Below are 18142 nucleotides of genomic sequence, written 5' to 3' on the forward strand. Positions count from 1 at the left end.
TGTAAAAATTTGGGGTATGTTTATTACTGATTCAGCTGCATGTAAGAAAAGAAATAAATATATTTTAGAAAAGGTTTTTTCTCAGGATACTACTGAAAGGTCACATAATAAATTTATGAAATACATTCTTGATGTTAATAGAAAAGCAAGTAATATATCTGTGATTTCAGAACTTGGTAGATTTCCTATTTATTTTACGGTTATTTTATCAATGTTAAAATATTGTCATAGACTAGAAGGGTTGAAAGATGGATTATTATAAAGATAAGATAAGATATTTTATTGGTTTAAAATCCAAAATTATAGGATTGTTACCAAGACAATAAACATTGGTTATACATAAACATACAAACGTATATCTGACCACATTTATAAACATTGTATATATATTTATAAAAACAAGTCTAAATTAAAAACAACGTTCAAACCTATGATTGCGTTGGATAAAAACCGCAATTTTTATACGTGTGCATGCAAAACAAATTTCTTGTTAGAGGGGTCTAAATACAGCACAAACAACATTTTCCAAAAGACCAAAAAAGTGAAAAAGTATATTTTAACAAAACGCATTTGACTAACAGGTCGAACAACAAATGTTCTTAAACCCTGCTATATATGCATATCCCCTCCATTATTAAAAGAAAATATTGTTACAATAATAAATGTATATAATCTCTGCTGAGGAGGTGGTACCACAAAGTTATTTATAATTTAGTACTCAATAAAGGATTTCTAGAGTTGTACATGTCGCTTATGAATTTTATAATAATTCTAATAATATCAGTCTCACCACACGTATATAAAAATTTAAATCTTGCTTCATAAGTCATATTTAAAAAAGAGGGAACTATTTCACTAATTTTGGAAATATGATGCCTATATTTGTAATAAACAGTTACATTTTTCTAAAGTCAAATCATGGTTTTCCTGTATAGAATTTATACAAAAAAAGATTCAATTACCTAATTTTAATCAAAAACTTGGTACACTGTGTAAGTTTGTTAAAAATAAACTGTGTGATAGTTTTCTTAAATTTTGGAATCATCTAAAGTATCAAACAATGAACACTGAAAAAGGCAAACTGGACACTTATTTTTTATTTAAAGATTGTTTTCAAAAAGAAAAATATTTAGATATCATTGATTTTAAGAAAAGACAGTCCATATGTAAATTTAGAATCAGTGCCCACCCATTAAGAATTGAAACTGCCAGATATTCAAAAAATCGTATTGATAGATCTGAGCGCTACTGTTTAAATTGTAAAGCTGATAAAGTTGAGGATGAGCGTCGTTTTTTAATTGAATGCTCACTTTATAATAATTTGAGGGATGAACTCTTTCAGCATATTTCTAGCACTTGTCGGAACTTTAATAATTTAGATGAATCTTCCAAATTTGTTTTGATGTTAACACAAGAAAACTTTACTATTATGGAAAAAATTGGTGATTTTATTGGTAGTTCTTTTGACTTAAGAAGAACAGGTTTTGATACTGTTATTGAATATCAATGTGTTTGTTGTTTAATATTTTAACCTTGTTTTGGCTCTGATACTGACTGAGGCTTATTATGATATAATGATATATATTGTATATTGTAATGTCTTATTGTTGACTTAATTACTACAATCATTGTACTTGATTTATATGCTCTTTATGGGCCCTGTAATTTGGAAATAAAATATTCTAATTCTGATTCTAATTCTATTATCTAGGGTGTTCCGGTTAGTGTTATTATTTTACGTTTGAAGTAGATCAATGAAACTTAAAATTACCTGTTAAAATGATCCCTATATATTGAAAAGAATGGTATTATCTAATAAGCGGGCGTCGAAAGTTGTTGGCGAGAAAAAAAAAACAAACTTGCTAGAAAATAAGTGTTTTATTATACAGAAAGTAGGAGAAAATGTTTGCTTCCAGCAGAGACATATATAATTCAATATGTATATGTCTCTGTTTCCAGTTAATAGTTTTTTTTATAGATATAAGAAGATGTGGTATGAGTGCCAATGAGACAACTCTCCATCCAAGTCAAAATTTATAAAAGTAAACCATGATAGGTCAAAGTACGGTCTTCAACACGGAGCATTGGCTCACACCGAACAGCAAGCTATAAAGGGCCCCAAAAATTACTTGTGTAAAACCATTCAAACGGGAAAACCAATGGTCTAATCTATATAAAAAACGAGAAACGAGAAACACTTATGAACCACATCAACAAACGACAACTACTGAACATCAGATTCCTGACTTAGGACAGGTGCAAACAATTGCAGCGGGTTTAAACGTTTTAATGGTACCAAACCTTCACCCTTATCTGAAACAAAAGTGTAACATCACAACATAGAAAGACACACTATAAAATATCAATTGAAATGGCTTAACTCAATCAAAAGACATATTTACACCAGTGAACATACACTGAACAAATAAATTTGATCTATGATACAATGTAAATACAAAATAAATAAACTAAGGGAAGAATAATTAAAGTAACATGTTATAGTAATACCAAACACTTATCAAAGCTGGTATATAGACCAGATATAACCCTGAAAAAGTAAACATGAAATAACAAAAAAGCATTACAATTAGTATCAACAGGTCAAATAAACAAGAAAGTACGATTTGAGAGTACTCGCAGTTACTGACAGCTAGTTAAAAGCCAAAAACAATTAATAATAAAAAATCATGCATCAGAGACTAAAATTAACTAAAACATATCCCAGGGATTTAGTATTTTAACGTCATGGACAGTTTTAACCTATTAACCGGTAAATAGTATTTTTTATTTTTATGTTAGCTTCCAATAGATAGTCCAAAGTTGGCTAGTAAATAGTTTTTGAAAAATTTATTCGTTGCTTATTTTTGTTTTTTAAGAAAATACATACTGTGGTATATTAACATAAAATAATATCGTTTGGCAGTATTTTTTTCCGTTGACAGTACTATTTCATATAATGATTTTTGCTATCGCTATCTTAAGAAGAATAAGAAGTTCAAAACGTTATGTACATTAACCGCGCGTAACGTCGCACGAAGTAATCCCGACATTTCAGAGGGGAATATGATCCTCAGAATGGAATATGAAGATTTGATCAATGACACGTGGGATAGTCTCAACCAATCAAATATTGATTAAACTATCAATATGTTTAAACAGTGGAATAAAATGGCTTAAACGTGGAACGCAAAGAGGACCCAAACAAGAGCTGTTATCTATACACTAATGTTTGCTCAAGATAGAAGAAGGATAACAGAAAAGCAAAAACGTATTTGTTTACCAGTTATTTTTGTACAATAGCTGGTTGATTGCAGGATAAAATACAAAAAGATATAATTAAAAAATCGGTTATTCGTTTGTACACCTATATAAATATTTAAAATTGAAATGTGCCCACTCGACACTAATCCACAGAAAACAATTTTGATAAAACAAAAATGCAGTATCACTTATATACATAAAACTATCTCATGGATTTATTATCATGTTCAAATTTATTTCAGACGATAAAACAAATAGACTTATAATTAAATTTTGATCCTTACTGTTTATCAATGGGTATGTCGTGTTTAGTTTGACTTACAAAAACAAGCGGATAAGAAAAACAAATGTATGGAAAGTAATATTTAATGTATTAATAGTAAACAAAGCATAGGCAGTGGAATAAAACATTCATTTCCCTTTGCCTCGGGAGATATGAAGATTTGCTCATCCTCGAAAAATCATATTTCCCTCGGGCAGAGCCCTCGTGAAATATGAATATTCTTGGGTGAACAAATCTTCATATCTCCCTCCGGCACGGGAAATAAATGTATAATATATTAGTTCTAAAACAAAACGGATAAAAAACCTAACTCTTAAGAGCAATGGGTGAATTGCATGGATATATAGATATATATATAATATATGTACATTGTCGGAAATATAAAGTGTAATGAGAACTTGCTACGAAACAGGAGAAAGGTCGATGAGCCTGGCTTTTCGTCCTGATTTTAAAGCTAGTACGAACAATTTAGATATTTTCCGACAAAGTACACAAATTGAATTAACTGTTAACAGAACTTTGACGAATTCAAAGTATTAAGGATTTTCTACCATTGAATTGAATTCTTCAGATAATTTAGCAAAATCTTGGGGTCCTCAATGCTCTTCAACATCTTACTTTATTTGCCCTTTTAAGTTTATGAATTCGAGCGTCACTGGTGAGTCTTTTATAGACGAAACGCGCGTCTGGCGTACAAAATTATAAGCCTGATATCTTCGATGATTTTTTTTATATCTCTGCTCCTACAAACGAGAGTTAATGGTGGTGTGGTTGTCCGTCTGTTCATTCGTCCATTCTCCCGTCCAAATGTTGTATCCTCTACTGCTGTGGAACCGGTTGACAGCATTTTGTGAAACTTTCACAGAACCATATTCACATTATTTAATTTGAATTTAATTTCGCACCTTGTGTTTTGTTTTTTATTCAAATGATTTGGGGTTTCCCTTAGTAAATCATTGACTGCCTATATACAGGGATACCCATTTATGAAGTGAATTAAAATCTGTTAAAAAACTATAAGCTAATTAATTATCATATAAAGATAGCTATGAAGTGTGAGCTGTGATAACATTAACCTCAAAGAGGTTTATACTAAGGAATAAATATATTATAGTTAAATGTTCAGCATTAGGTTTTCAAATGTGACGATTAATAAATTCAATAAATGATGAAACATTCTGTCTGAATTTCAGAGAAAAGTGTTGGATGTTATTCACCAAATGGAGACTAAGAACGTGTCATCTTCATTCAAATGTCAACAGGTTACTGATACGAGAATAAGAGTAAGTGTTAACCATGGTGTTATAGCCAGCATTGAATTTGATAGCGATTCTTCCCTTCCAGACCCGTCACATCCAGGATCAAGTCAAATTCTCCATTCACCCAACTCGGAAAAGAGGGCCTCATCAAGTCAACCAGTTGTGAATGATTGCAACAGAACATTCAAAACCAATGTAGATAAACAGGTTGCCTGCCCGTCTAGTCTAAATCTAGACCGTGATGAAGATGTCGACGGGGACGTACGGTTGATGTGGGGGCGAAAAATCGCAAAAGAATGTGAAAAGAAAAGCAACAGGAAATCAAAAAAGAAGAAAAAGCACAAATCAAAAAAGTGTGACACGAAAGAATTAATAGATGAGAATGAAAAAATGAAAAATGATATCCTGAAGTATTTGGTGAAAAACAAGAGGAAAATATTAGACAATGACCCTGACTCATCTTCAACGTCATCATCTTCAGATTAAAGCCTTATTATACATATTCTTAGTTTAATTACATTGCATCATTCATGCTCATACTGAGACCAACTCCAGTTTCTGGGTTGGGTTTGTGTTGATCAGTCATTAATTTATTTATGTAATGTTTGTAGCTGTTGTTTGTCTTTTCCTCGTTTTTCGTTTTTTACATGATTTCGTCGATCGGTCTCTCTCTTCGACTTATGAGTTTTGATTCTCCCTTTTATACGTATCTTTCGCCTCTTCTTATTACGTTTTTCTTTTACTTCGGTGAGAATGTTTTGTGTTTCGATTAATAACTCAACAATAGGAGACGGACGTTCGTGTAATAAATGTCAATGAGACAACTAGCAACCCACTCAGGAAAATTACTCCAAAAACTTAGATACCAGGTAATTTCCTGGTCTTTATCCGTTAGAAAACCATCTATCTCCCTTCATTAGATTGATGATGCTTTTATGTGGTCATGGAAGGATTTCCCTTGAACCCCTCTTTTTGACGTAATAAACATAGACATACATGAAGATTAAGGTTAATTAAACAGTAAACATCCGATGCAAATTTCTTGTATGGACCGTAGGTGGCCTGTTGCAAGGCAAACTGGGGTCCCTATCCATTATACCATCCTTTTCCAGTGGCGTCACAATTTCCCCGACCTTCATCCCGGACGACCACTATTGCAGGACCTACCTATTGTGTTTATTGTCAATTTGTACTCGTCCTGAACATGCATGAAATATTTGCCACTGGGCGTTAAGCAACCAACAATTAATTTATCAAAAGTAAATATAGAGCCCGTTGTTCAGTAGTTGTCGTTTGTTGGTGTGGTTCATAGGTGTTTCTCGTTTATCGTTGGTTTTCCTGTTTAAATTATTTTACATTAGTCATTTTGGGGCCCTTTATAGCTTGCTGTTCGGTGTGAGTCAAGGCTCCGTGTTGAAGGCCGTATTTTGACCTGCATTTTTTGTCTCGCCTTGTCGGAGTCAAAAAGCGAGACATAGGTATGCTGTTTCCGGCGGCGGCGGCGGCGTCAACAATGTATTAGTTTGTGATTAGGTCTAGTTTATGCATGTGAACCACTAGTGGTAGGTCAGTGATATTTGGTATGCAGTTGTATCAGTATTGGCGCATCTCATTTCCATGGAGATTATTTGGCCCTGCCCCCTCAGTCATAGTCTATTGACTGAAACGTTTGCTTAGTTTACATGTATTAGTTTGTGATTAGGTCAGTTTATGAAGAACCACTAGTGGTAGGTCAATGATAGTTTGTATGCAGTTGCATTAGCATTGGCATATCTCATTTCCATGCCGATTATTTGGCTCCGCCCCCTCAGTCATGGTTTATTGACTTTGAAACTTTCGCTTAGTTTACATGTATTGGTTTGTGATTAGCTCAGTTCAAGGGGAACCATTAGTGGTAGGCCAATGTTAATTGGTATGCAGTTGTATAAGCATTAGTACATCTCATTTCCATGGAGATAATTTGACCCCACTCCCTCAGTCATGGTCTATTAACTTTGAAACGTTTGCTTAGTTTACATGTATTAGTTTGTGATTAGATCAGTTTAAGATGAAGCGCTAATGTTAAGTCAGTGATATTTGGTATGCAAATTTATTGGCATTTGCAAGACTCGTTTCCATGGAGATTATATTGCCCCACCCCTCATCATGGTTCATTGACTTTGAAACTTTTACATAGTTTACAAGTTAATGTTTGTTTTTAAAGGGAACGACTTGTGATAAGTCAATGGTATTTGGTATGCAGTTGTATAAGCATTGGCACATCTCATTTTGGAGATTGTTTAGCCATGTACCTTCAGTCATGGTCTATTGACTTTGAATATTTGCATAACTTACATGTTAAAGTATTGCTATCTTAATTTCAACATTTGCATTATCAAAGTTACAAAAAGGTGAGACATGTTAGCAGTTTATTGTTATATTTGAAGGCCAAAATGTGACCTATAATATCTTAACTCCACGTTATTTGGACTCTGTTGGATATTCTAATTAAATAGTGTAATTGTTGTTTAATTGGCAATCATACTACATCTCCTTAATTTATATTGAACAGCGGAATTCAACACTATATTGTCACATGTGTGCTTATTCTAAGTTTTTTGGGGGAAAAGTGAATCACACAGTCAACCCGTCTGCTTGTTTCTGTGCTTCTGTTCACGAATATTGTAACATTTTAAAAATATTTCAGTGATTTTTAATGCTTAACTTAGATGTTATTCACAATTTTGCAATATATTTCTGTTCTGACAATGCGAGATTATTGAATTGAGACATTAACGTGTTACAACGATGAGTGTCGCGTACCTGGAAAAACCAGCTTACACACATCTTTTTATGTATTCAACGATATTTCACTTAATGTGAGTACGTATGACATTTAAACAAACCAATTCACAACTATGGTCCGAAATTTAAGTGAGGCATTCAGAAATAAACAAATGTCCTTTTGTACACATACAATAAGGAAACACCATTAATTGTTTTTAATCGGGAATATGAGATTTTTTGGCAACTCAAGAAACGAAAAAAAACCTCATCGACAGAGATTTTTCTTATAATATTTTGAATACAAAGAATACTATTAATAATCTTAGGTGGATTCATTTATTTTTTAGAGTATAATTTTTCGTGGATTGAGGAAAACTTGCATTTTTGTGGATATTTTATTTCGTGGTTTTGCCAAAGTCTGCATACAAGCTATATATCATTTGTTGTCTTATTGTTAATTACACTACATCTTTTTCTTTGTATACCATACTGTGGATTCATAATTATTCGTTGCAGATTTAAATTCGTGGTTCACCAGAACCAACGGAATCCACGAAATCAGTATCCCAGGAATAATTATGAATCCACAGTATGATATACAAAGAAGAAGATGTAGTGTTATTGACAATAAGTCTACTATCAAGAGAAGCCATTTCTTTGTATTGTGCTACAGTTTTTAGTACAAAAATAAAGGTTACATATTCGAAGAGTAGAATAGATAAAGAATCGATAAAGTTTTTTTTTTATTTCCAACAATTAGGCATATACATGACATGACATACATACAAAATAATTGGAAATATTTGACATTTTCTATAGAATGGATCAAAAGAAAAATTTTAAAATATGAAAATAAATAAATAAATAAATCATAATAATTAACAGATAGTATAGGCGTGGAAAATGAAGAAAAAAGAAAAATAAGGAATTATCCAGTTACATCCTTATCTATATTTTTTTTAATTTTAAATGTAACATATTCATGTTGAATAATATTTAGAAAATCAACTAAACATATTTCTTTCGTAACAGCCAGCAACATAGATCAAGAACATAACATGACAATAATATATTCTCTAAAATAAATTATTGGTTGATAGTTAATATACATATTTCAATATATATAAGTAAAATAACAAAAAAATAGTCATTAGCATTTATTAAATAACAGGTTTTCAAAAACTTTCCAAACATTGTCAAATGCATTTTTTTTTTTTACAACTATCATACTCTCTTATCTATACATATTTTCAACTTTATTTTAAATGCTTGCAATGAGAGATTCTTTTTAAAGCATCTAGAATTATACACATATTGTTTAATATAAAAAAAAATCATGTTGTATGGGTTGTTGGGGAATATCTTGGATGAGTCTCCAAAAAGAAAGTTTAATTTATTCTTTGGGAGACTTATTTCACCGGAAAGAAACCAGTTATCAAAATCCTGCAGAAAATTTTGTACAGTAAAGCAATTCCAAAAGAGATGTTCTGTAGACTCATTTTCTGTTTAACAAAATGTACACAAAGGATCATCAGTGAGTTTTATTTTAACTAGATACTGATTTGTTTCAATAGTGCAATGGTTAATCCTGTATTGTAACCACTGTAATTTACTAGTTTTATATAAAGCAAACTGCAGTCTGAAAATATTTTTCCCGTTCAGATTCTGTTCACCTAAAATTGTAACCCACTTTAACTGTCAAGTAGCAATAACATTATTTCTTGTCAGTACAGTATACATGCTTTTGATCCTTTACAGTGTTTGAAAAATACTTGTAGACATGATGTTTTAAAAGGACAAAATAATTTGTAAGATGCTTTAGTGAAAGATTTTGATGCCTCTTTCACTGCCGAAATGACACTGTTAAATTTTAGAAAAGCCGTGTTAATGTTATAGTTTCGCTTAAATTAGTCAAATAAATAAAAGATTGATTTTGGTCTATTAGATCATTTACAAATCTTATACCACTTCTGAACCATTCTTGATAACATACAGATTTGATAACATACAGATTTATGGCCAATCTTAATGATATTATTAAGCTACAGTGGATTTAATAAAAATGAATTATATTAAGTGAAGTTCAAAATAGAGAATGGAAATGGGGAATGTGTGAAAGAGACAACAACCCGACCAAAGAGCAGAAAACAGCCTAAGGCCACCAATGGGTCTTCAATACAGCGAGAAAATCCCGCACCCAGAAGAGGGCTTCAGCTTGCCCCTAAACAAAATGTGTACTAGTTCAGTGAGAATGGACATCACACTCTTTTTGAATAATCATTTCCCAGGATCTTAGTAAATCTTACCAAAAATAGTTGTTTACTGTCATATAAAGTGTTTAATATAATCAACACAACAACTGAACAACTTTTTCTTATCTAAAATTGACATGAAAATATTTTGCTATTTACTATCTCTCTGCAAAATCTTTCTAATCCATTTTGATTAAAGTGCTGTAATAAACATATTCAAATCAAGCATTGTCAAATCCCCTCCGAATAATATATGATAACAATAACCTTCTTAACTCTATGTATAGGTAAGTTCCATATGTATTTATAAATAAGTTCATTTATTCTCTAAATAATATCATCTGAAGGGTTTGGTAGAGAGATAATGAGATGGTTTACAATAGGGAAGATTAGAGCTTTAATCACAGTTATTCTACCTATTACAGTTAAATTCCTTTTAGACCATTGATTTAAAATATTTTTAATCTGTACAATTCTTTCAGAATAATTTATTTTAACAATTTTTTCAAGATCTAACATCAAAACTGATACCTAGTAATTTAAAAGTAGTTTCACCCCAAGACAGATTTTCTGTCAGGACATAACGTACATGTATCTGTACTGTATTTTCTGCTCCCAAACCAAACATTTTGTGTTTTTGTGAAGTTAATATTCAATCCAGATATTTTTGCAAACCAGTCTAATTCTAATAGTGATTCCTGCAGGATTTTGTTTAGATAAAGAATTTACCTTAAAGCTGTTCTAGAGTAGAACAGTCGGGATGAGTTCAAGGGTAGAACTTTTTAAAATTGTTCTAGGGTAGACCTGTCAGAATCTGTTAGGATAGAATAGTTCTAAATGACATAATTTAGAGCAGCTCTCTGGTCGTGATTTTTTCTTTATGTCAAAATTATAAAAAAAAGGATAAAATATTAAAAACAATCACAGCATTGAAATAATACTTCAGTTCTGTTTTTTCTCTCCATGTTTTTGTTTCATTTACTAGCACTAGGTCGATACCGCTGCTGGTGGACTGTTAGTCCACGAAGGTATTATCAGCTCAGTATTCAGTGCTGACATAATTTATAACATAAACAAATAAGCAGAAGTGCCAATGAGATCATAAACCAAATGACGTAGAAGTTAACAACTACAGGTCACAGGACGGCCTTCAACAATGAGCAAAACCCATACCGCATAATAATCTAATGACCTGATTAATGTACAAAACAAACGAAAAACAAATATGATATACAGCAACAAACGACAACCACTGATTTACAGGCTTCTGACTTGGAACAGGCACATACAGAATGTGGCGAGGTTAAACTTGTTTGTTGACGCCAAACCTTCCCTTTACCTTGGACAGCACAACATAAGAACAAACTATAAAAATCAGTGGAAAATGGCTTAACTCATCAGATCGATAAAAAGCACAAAAATCCTGAACAAAAGCACAAAAAGCAGTTCTTAGAGTACTTGCAGTTACTTCAAGCTTGTTTAAAGACAATAAGCATCTAAGACTAAAATATAAATCAATACACATCCAACTTCCAATGCATTTAGTGTAAAGACGTCATTTTCATTCAGAGAAAAATATGACCTTGTGCAATGCAAAAAGTAAAATAACAAAAATACCGTACTGCAAGGAAAATTCAAAACGCAAAGTCCTTTATCAAATGGCAAATCAAAAGTTCAAACACATCAAACGAATGGAAAACAACTGTCATATTCCTGACTTGGTATAGGCATTTCCTTATGTAGAAAATGGTGGATTAAACCTGGTTTTATAGCTAGTTAAACCTCTCACTTGCATTTCCATTATATTGACAACAGTGAATGAGCAAAACAAACATTCATAATAGGTAAAAATGTGAAAATTGGGGTACAGCAGTCAACTTTGTGTTATAATCTTAATTACTATAAAAACAAAAAAAAACTATGTCAACAAAGCAAAACAAATTGGCATATAGACACTTTATAGACAAAGCACATAAGCAAAACTATGAAAGACAAGAATACAAAACATGACCATAGCACAATTACTCAATGGCGGGATGTATAAATACCGAGCCACGCCAAAAAGATATTACCAAAGATGGACTAAACAGTAAGGGTTAAAAATATACAAAGACAAATAAAAAGATCACTATGACACGTAATTAAGATTATTAACAACGTATCATAGTGTTCTTTTTATTTGTCTTTGTATATTTTTAACCATATTCTATGAATGAATGAATCTATACTTCAAGACCATCATGTATTAATTGTGAAGTTGATACGGAATATTTATCAACAGGTCTTGGCATCTTTCGATGAACTTTTTTTCGTTCGTCAACATAACCCTGGTTCATCAACTTTCTACTCAGACACTGTTGACTCATATATATAAAGAAAGAAGGAGCTTTCAAGTAAAGAAAGACGGAGCTTTCAAGTGGACAACCTTATAGCCAGTCAAGGTCGTTAATAACCCCCATCATCATCAAGTGGACAAATTAGTTTTATGACAGTTCAGTATACTTCGTTATAGGCAGTTACACTTTGTGATAATTTTATTTTGATTACATGTATTTATTTCGTAAATTAGTGAAATTTAATAGTAACATCGATACAATAGTTTAGTCGGGAATAATTGCCTTATCAACATTAAAATAATTCGATGTAAACTGTGATTTATTTGATTTTGTAATAGAACATTTTAGCTATTTTATTTGTTTGTTGGTATTCTGCCATGCCCATAAAGGTTCATGTTACAATATATATAAGTAATTGCAAAACCAACAGTAAATTACTATTTACTTTAATTTTCAGAATAAGGCTATCACAATGGACGGTCCGTACAGTGAAAATGATCGTGAGGTAGATTCTGAAGTAACTTTGAAGTCCCTTCCACAAGGCAAAATATACCATGCATTCATTTCTTATCGAGACGTAGATGAAGACAGGGAATGGGTAAACAACCTGATAGAAAAACTTGAAAATCTTCACCAGCTAAAATGCTGTAATCATGTATATGATTTTCAACCGGGTCGTAAGATTGTTGAAAATATAAAAGATGCTGTTCTCCGATCTGTAAAGACATTGATAATATTGTCAAAAGAATATCATGACAGTCATTGGTGCAACTTTGAAGTAGAATACACTCATCAGATGAGTATGGAAATGAGAGAACAAATATTAATACCAGTTTTAAAAGAAGACTGTGAAATTCCTGAACACTTAAAACCATTCACCTACATAGACGCCAGAGGTCCGATGGGAAGCTGGCTACCAAGACTTGTTACAGCTATTGAATCACCAGGTAGTCATATTATCTGTTCATCAGAAACAATTATTTCCTTGTCGTTTTGCCATCAGTCGATATTTTCCATTCTTAACATCATTTCATTTATTACAATATGGCAAAACAAAACAGACCCCAATCTGGCAATAAACTCATCATAGATATACCAGGACTATAATTTTGTTTGCCAGACGTGTCTTTCGTCTACAAAAGAATCATCAGTGACTCTCGAATCAAAAACGCCAATTTTCATTTGGTTGCTTTCGCATTGACTATGATTTATTATCATGATTTTGACCAATTTTGATGCAATATTAATTAAATCATGCTTATTTATTTTCAAAGTCATCAACATAAGAAACAATGAACAATAGTAGCATCATCTTCCGACGTCAAGTACTCGAACGCATTGTTTTTATTAAAGGGGGGAAAAAAAGTTTTTTTTTTTAAATTAAGCGGGGAATTTGAATATATCTTGCACCATATAACGATCATATATCAGCTTAGTTATCTTCCAAACAAATGCATTATGATTAAAATGAAAAACATGTTATCAAATATTCTTTAGAAAATAAATGTAAAAGATGACCCACTCCTATCAGTACAATATGCGAAAGAACATTTTTCCCCTTTAAGAATAACTTTTGTCAATACAAAAACATATGGAGATGTTTTCCGATCATTTATTTTCATCATGATAAAAGACTGTCGTTTCGTCTTGTTATTATTTTTTACAGTGAACTGTGGGTTGGAATCAAAATATTCACAAGTAGATTTCAGTACACGTAAGTAGTCAGCATTTTTTTGGAACGGAAATCTAATTCGTTATAAACCATTGGTGTTAAAGTTAATGGAGGTGTTAAGTATACATTGGTGGCCTCTGTGGTCGGGGTGTTGTCTATTTGACATATTCCCTGTTTCCACTCTCTATTTTATCAATGAAACCACAATCCAATACCACAATAATTCAGAAATTACTTTTTAGGGTCACCCTTTGATTTTTAATAGTAAAGGCAAATCTATCATAATTGAAGGACCGAATTCAAACAGTTCTTAGTAAGATGTAAATAAATTAAACACCAAAAACCTGCTTTCAACAATAATACCATTTTCGTATTTCATTATCAATTGTTAATCTATTCGTTTGATTTTTAGTTTCTATGTTGGTGTTTAGTCAATAGATATTGACATATTAATTGAAAATATTTGGTAAAGATCTAAAAATCTTAACACATTGCACACATGCGACTTTTTTTTTAATAGGTTGTTTCAGATTGGGGCGAGAGAAAACTTTATATGAAAGATAATGACTAAACATACAAACACATGCAAACAATTTAATGTTTCTCGTAAACCATTTCAAATTGAGGAAAACATAAAAATTTAACATGAAGCTCGTGAAGAAAGTACTTTTCCAAAAAAAAAAAGACACGCAACCTGTGAAAAAATAAAATCAACTTCAAACCAACAAAATATAAATATAGAAATAAGCGTCACATTAAGTTGAAGTTTGGCATATTTATTATTTAGAATTCATATATATATAATTCATGCAAGAGACGGAACTTATCACATCAAAACGTTCAGATAACGTTACACTAATGTCAATATCTGCTATGCCAACAATTAGCCTGTAACAAAGCCCTGTCCCGTCTAGGCATGGGGAATACGATACAGTTATAGTGGAGAAAATGACGTTGCTAATGTAGAATGTTATTTTCGCGACTTTAAACGGTGATATATTCATGACATTGGGAAAAGATACATTTCTCTACTTGTATTATATGTTAGCTTGAAAACTAGTACAAGGACCCCTCTTTTTAAAATGATATTTAACTTGATTATGAAAGAAAGGTTATTTGTACCAATTTTTATGAACACTTCCAAGATTAATTTATTTTGAATTAGATAACTATGAAGCAAAATTCGGTTTTTTTATTTCTAAAATCATGAAAATTAAATAAAATTGAATTATTTCCTAAGAATTGTTATACACATTTATAGTATAATTATGTTAAGAATATATTCCAAATATTTTTACAAAAATCCGCCGGTATTATTTCTTGATACAAAAAAAAGTTATGTATGTCTGTCCATGTCCAAGAAACCTACATTTTTAGTAAATGTCTAAATTTCGACCACATTTGTCTCTAAAAGTAGCACATGAGGGTATATTTTGTATCACATATTTGAATTTACTAGATGAAACTTTTTATTCCCATTTTAGCATCACATGCCTCTAAACATCGGCTGTCTTGTCCGACGCGCGGTTAATATAACGTTTCAAAGCTTTTACATAGTGATACTTTTATAATTGTCAGTATCGTGTTTATACTTATTTCATACGTAAGACAAAAACAAAAAATAAATTCATAGAACAAATACTTTCGATGTACTATACACCATTGATAGATATAAATGACAGCGGGAATACAAAAACATGTTTGTGAACAAAGGAAAAAAGGAATAAGCAGTGAAATAAATCATTCATTTTCCTTGGCTTAGGGAGATATGAAAATTTGTTAATCACCGAAATTTCCCTCGAGCGATACAATCAGCAAATATGAACTTTCTTTGATTAACAATTCTTCGTATCTCCAAACGGCAGGGGAAATACATGCATATCGTCAAAATTTCCTTCTGGTACGATTCTCAATGCTATGACATCCGTCATATTATAAAGTCCCATGATACCCAGATAATAATGATATTCAGATGTCATGTCATTTCAAAGTCAAATATGCTCTTGTTATTAAAGAGAGATGGTGTTTTCCACTAAAGTTAATGAGTTGTTGTAGGAAATCACTTTGACGTACTTCGAATGATTGAGCGTTAAGGACATTTTTTTTATTTATTTTTAGTACTCTCAAATCTGTCTTTTGTGTTTTTGTTAAGGTTTTCTGTGCTTTGTATCGATCTGATGAGTTAAGTTCTTTTCGACTGATTTTTTGTTCTAATGTTGTACTGTTCAACCACTGTCTTATGTAAGGTGGATGGTTTGGCTCCAGCAAACATGTTTAACCCCGTCACATTCTGTATGTGCCTGTACCAAGTGAGCAGGAGCCTGTTGTGCAGTCGTTTTCGTTTGTTGCTGCATATCGTATTTGTTTTTCGTTTATTGTTTTGTACATAAATCAGACCGTTAGTGTTTTTAATTGAATTGTTCTACATTTGTCATTTCGGGGGCGTTTATAGCTTACTATGCGGTATGGGTTTTGCTCATTGTTGAAGGCCGTGACTAATATATGTTAACTTCTACGACATTTAGTCTCTGGTGGAGAGGTGTGTCATTAGCAATCATACCACATCTTCTTATTTTTTTATTGACTCCATGTTTCTGTCGTCTACAATAAGTGGTATTCTCATCAAAAATGCAATATATAAAAAAAGGAGAAAAACAGATACCTATTAGAGTACAATTCACTGATATGAACAGGTTCTTCAAAAGGACAAGCATTGTATTGAATGTATTTCCCTGTTACACGCATTTTGTTTAATGAGTACTCTTTCTTAACCATGTCCCATTGAATACAAAAAGGAAATGGTTGTTTATTGAATATTGTGTTAATCCAGTTACTTTTTGAGATTTGTCGCTTCCTTGGTATTCTTTTTTAAGTTAAGGAATTGACAGATTGTTGATTCAGTCAAAAATCGTTTTGAGTATAGTTAATGTATAGCTTGACGGATAGTATCGAAACTCGTTATTTATGCGAGAAAGAGCTCTATTTCATTGATATCCAACATTAACGTCTATCCATATAAAGCTCTTCCTGAGCCATTACCTATCTCTTTCCAAAATATATTTATGAAGTTTGGGATGTAATCGGTAAAAATATTGTAATGTAAAACAAAAACATGATGTTGCTGCAACGATTGAAACTGTGCTGTGGTCGGTGGAAGAAATTCTCTTTTGTAGTAGTCTTAAAATCCCTTCTGATTTCGTTCTCGGGGATATCAACTTCGCAGTAGTCAACAGTCGTATTTGTTAACTCGTTCGTACTGTCTTTTACATATATCATATTATTCACTGTGAATTAAATGTACATAGAGTTTTCAATATCAAAACAATGAGATCATTTCTACCCTAACAAAGACCTTTACCTGAGTTGCAACATTTTTGAAATTTCGATGGTCTTCAACTTTGTACTTGTTTTTACTCTTCCAGTTGTTTTGATTCGAGCTAATGAGTCTTTGTAATATGTAGACTTTGTATCTATCGTTCTAAATTAAATACTTGGTATATTTTTTTAAATAATTTGTGTGCCCCGCCTACGATAGAAGGGGTAGTATAATCTTGTTTTTTCTGTGCGTCAGTCCTTCCGGTTTTCATTTCCTTTCGTCATTCATCCGTTTATTAGTTGAATATCAGATTCAATGTAATCAACCATGAAATTGTGGTCCCATCGACCTCACATAGATCACACATGTTCAGCACGATGACAGTTTTTCAAAATATATCGCAAATTAGGGTTTGGGCCAGTTTTCGCGATTCATTGAACATGGAATTATGAAAAAGTATGTTCAGGCCATGGTATGCTATAAATGGATGTTTGCTCTGTTGAAAACAATTGCAGTACCTAGAACAGTCCTATGTTTAAAAGCAAAAATAATTATATATATATTTATTTACATTTCAGATTACAGAAATTTTGACACAGTTCATGAAGAAAGAAGTAAAATTGGGTGTTGTCGAGAATTACCATTCAAATCTAGGCGTTATATTCCTGATTCATTGAACGACAAAGCCTTCAATGTATGTTGTGTTTTTTTTTTAATTTGTCAAAATTTTGTGATTGTTGTTATAATTGCAGTTGGAAATTTTACTTAAAGTAGCAAAAAGTTTACTTAGGGGACGACCATTTGATATTCTGGGGGGGGGGGGGGGCCAGGAGGATTTGTTTTTGATCGGTTATTTATTTTTGTAAACTAAGAGGACAGATTATCTATTTTCTGCACTGTTGAAGCAAGATTTTTCATTTTCATTAAAGCAAGGGACTGCATGATTATTTATTTTCACAACTATATTTATAATATTTGAAAACATACAATTTTTAAA

The 18142-nt window shown here is 31.8% G+C and overlaps 1 protein-coding gene across 3 annotated transcripts in view; it reads left to right on the forward strand.

Moving 5' to 3' along the window:
* LOC127725559 (uncharacterized) overlaps positions 1 to 18142 on the forward strand; it is a 197229-nt gene that overhangs the window by 6063 nt on the left and 173024 nt on the right. For all 3 annotated transcript variants that reach the window (XR_007993036.1, XM_052232616.1, XM_052232615.1), the window contains exons 2-4: positions 12615 to 13104; positions 13824 to 13871; positions 17724 to 17839. Coding sequence is in view for 2 of the 3 variants with exons in the window: in XM_052232616.1 (XP_052088576.1) it covers positions 12630 to 13104; positions 13824 to 13871; positions 17724 to 17839 (639 nt within the window). In the remaining variant the exon portion in view is untranslated. The remainder of the gene's footprint in view (positions 1 to 12614; positions 13105 to 13823; positions 13872 to 17723; positions 17840 to 18142) is intronic.

Source organism: Mytilus californianus, unplaced genomic scaffold (genome assembly GCF_021869535.1).
Source record: "Mytilus californianus isolate M0D057914Y unplaced genomic scaffold, xbMytCali1.0.p SCAF_15, whole genome shotgun sequence".
Taxonomy (NCBI): Eukaryota; Metazoa; Mollusca; class Bivalvia; order Mytilida; family Mytilidae; genus Mytilus; species Mytilus californianus.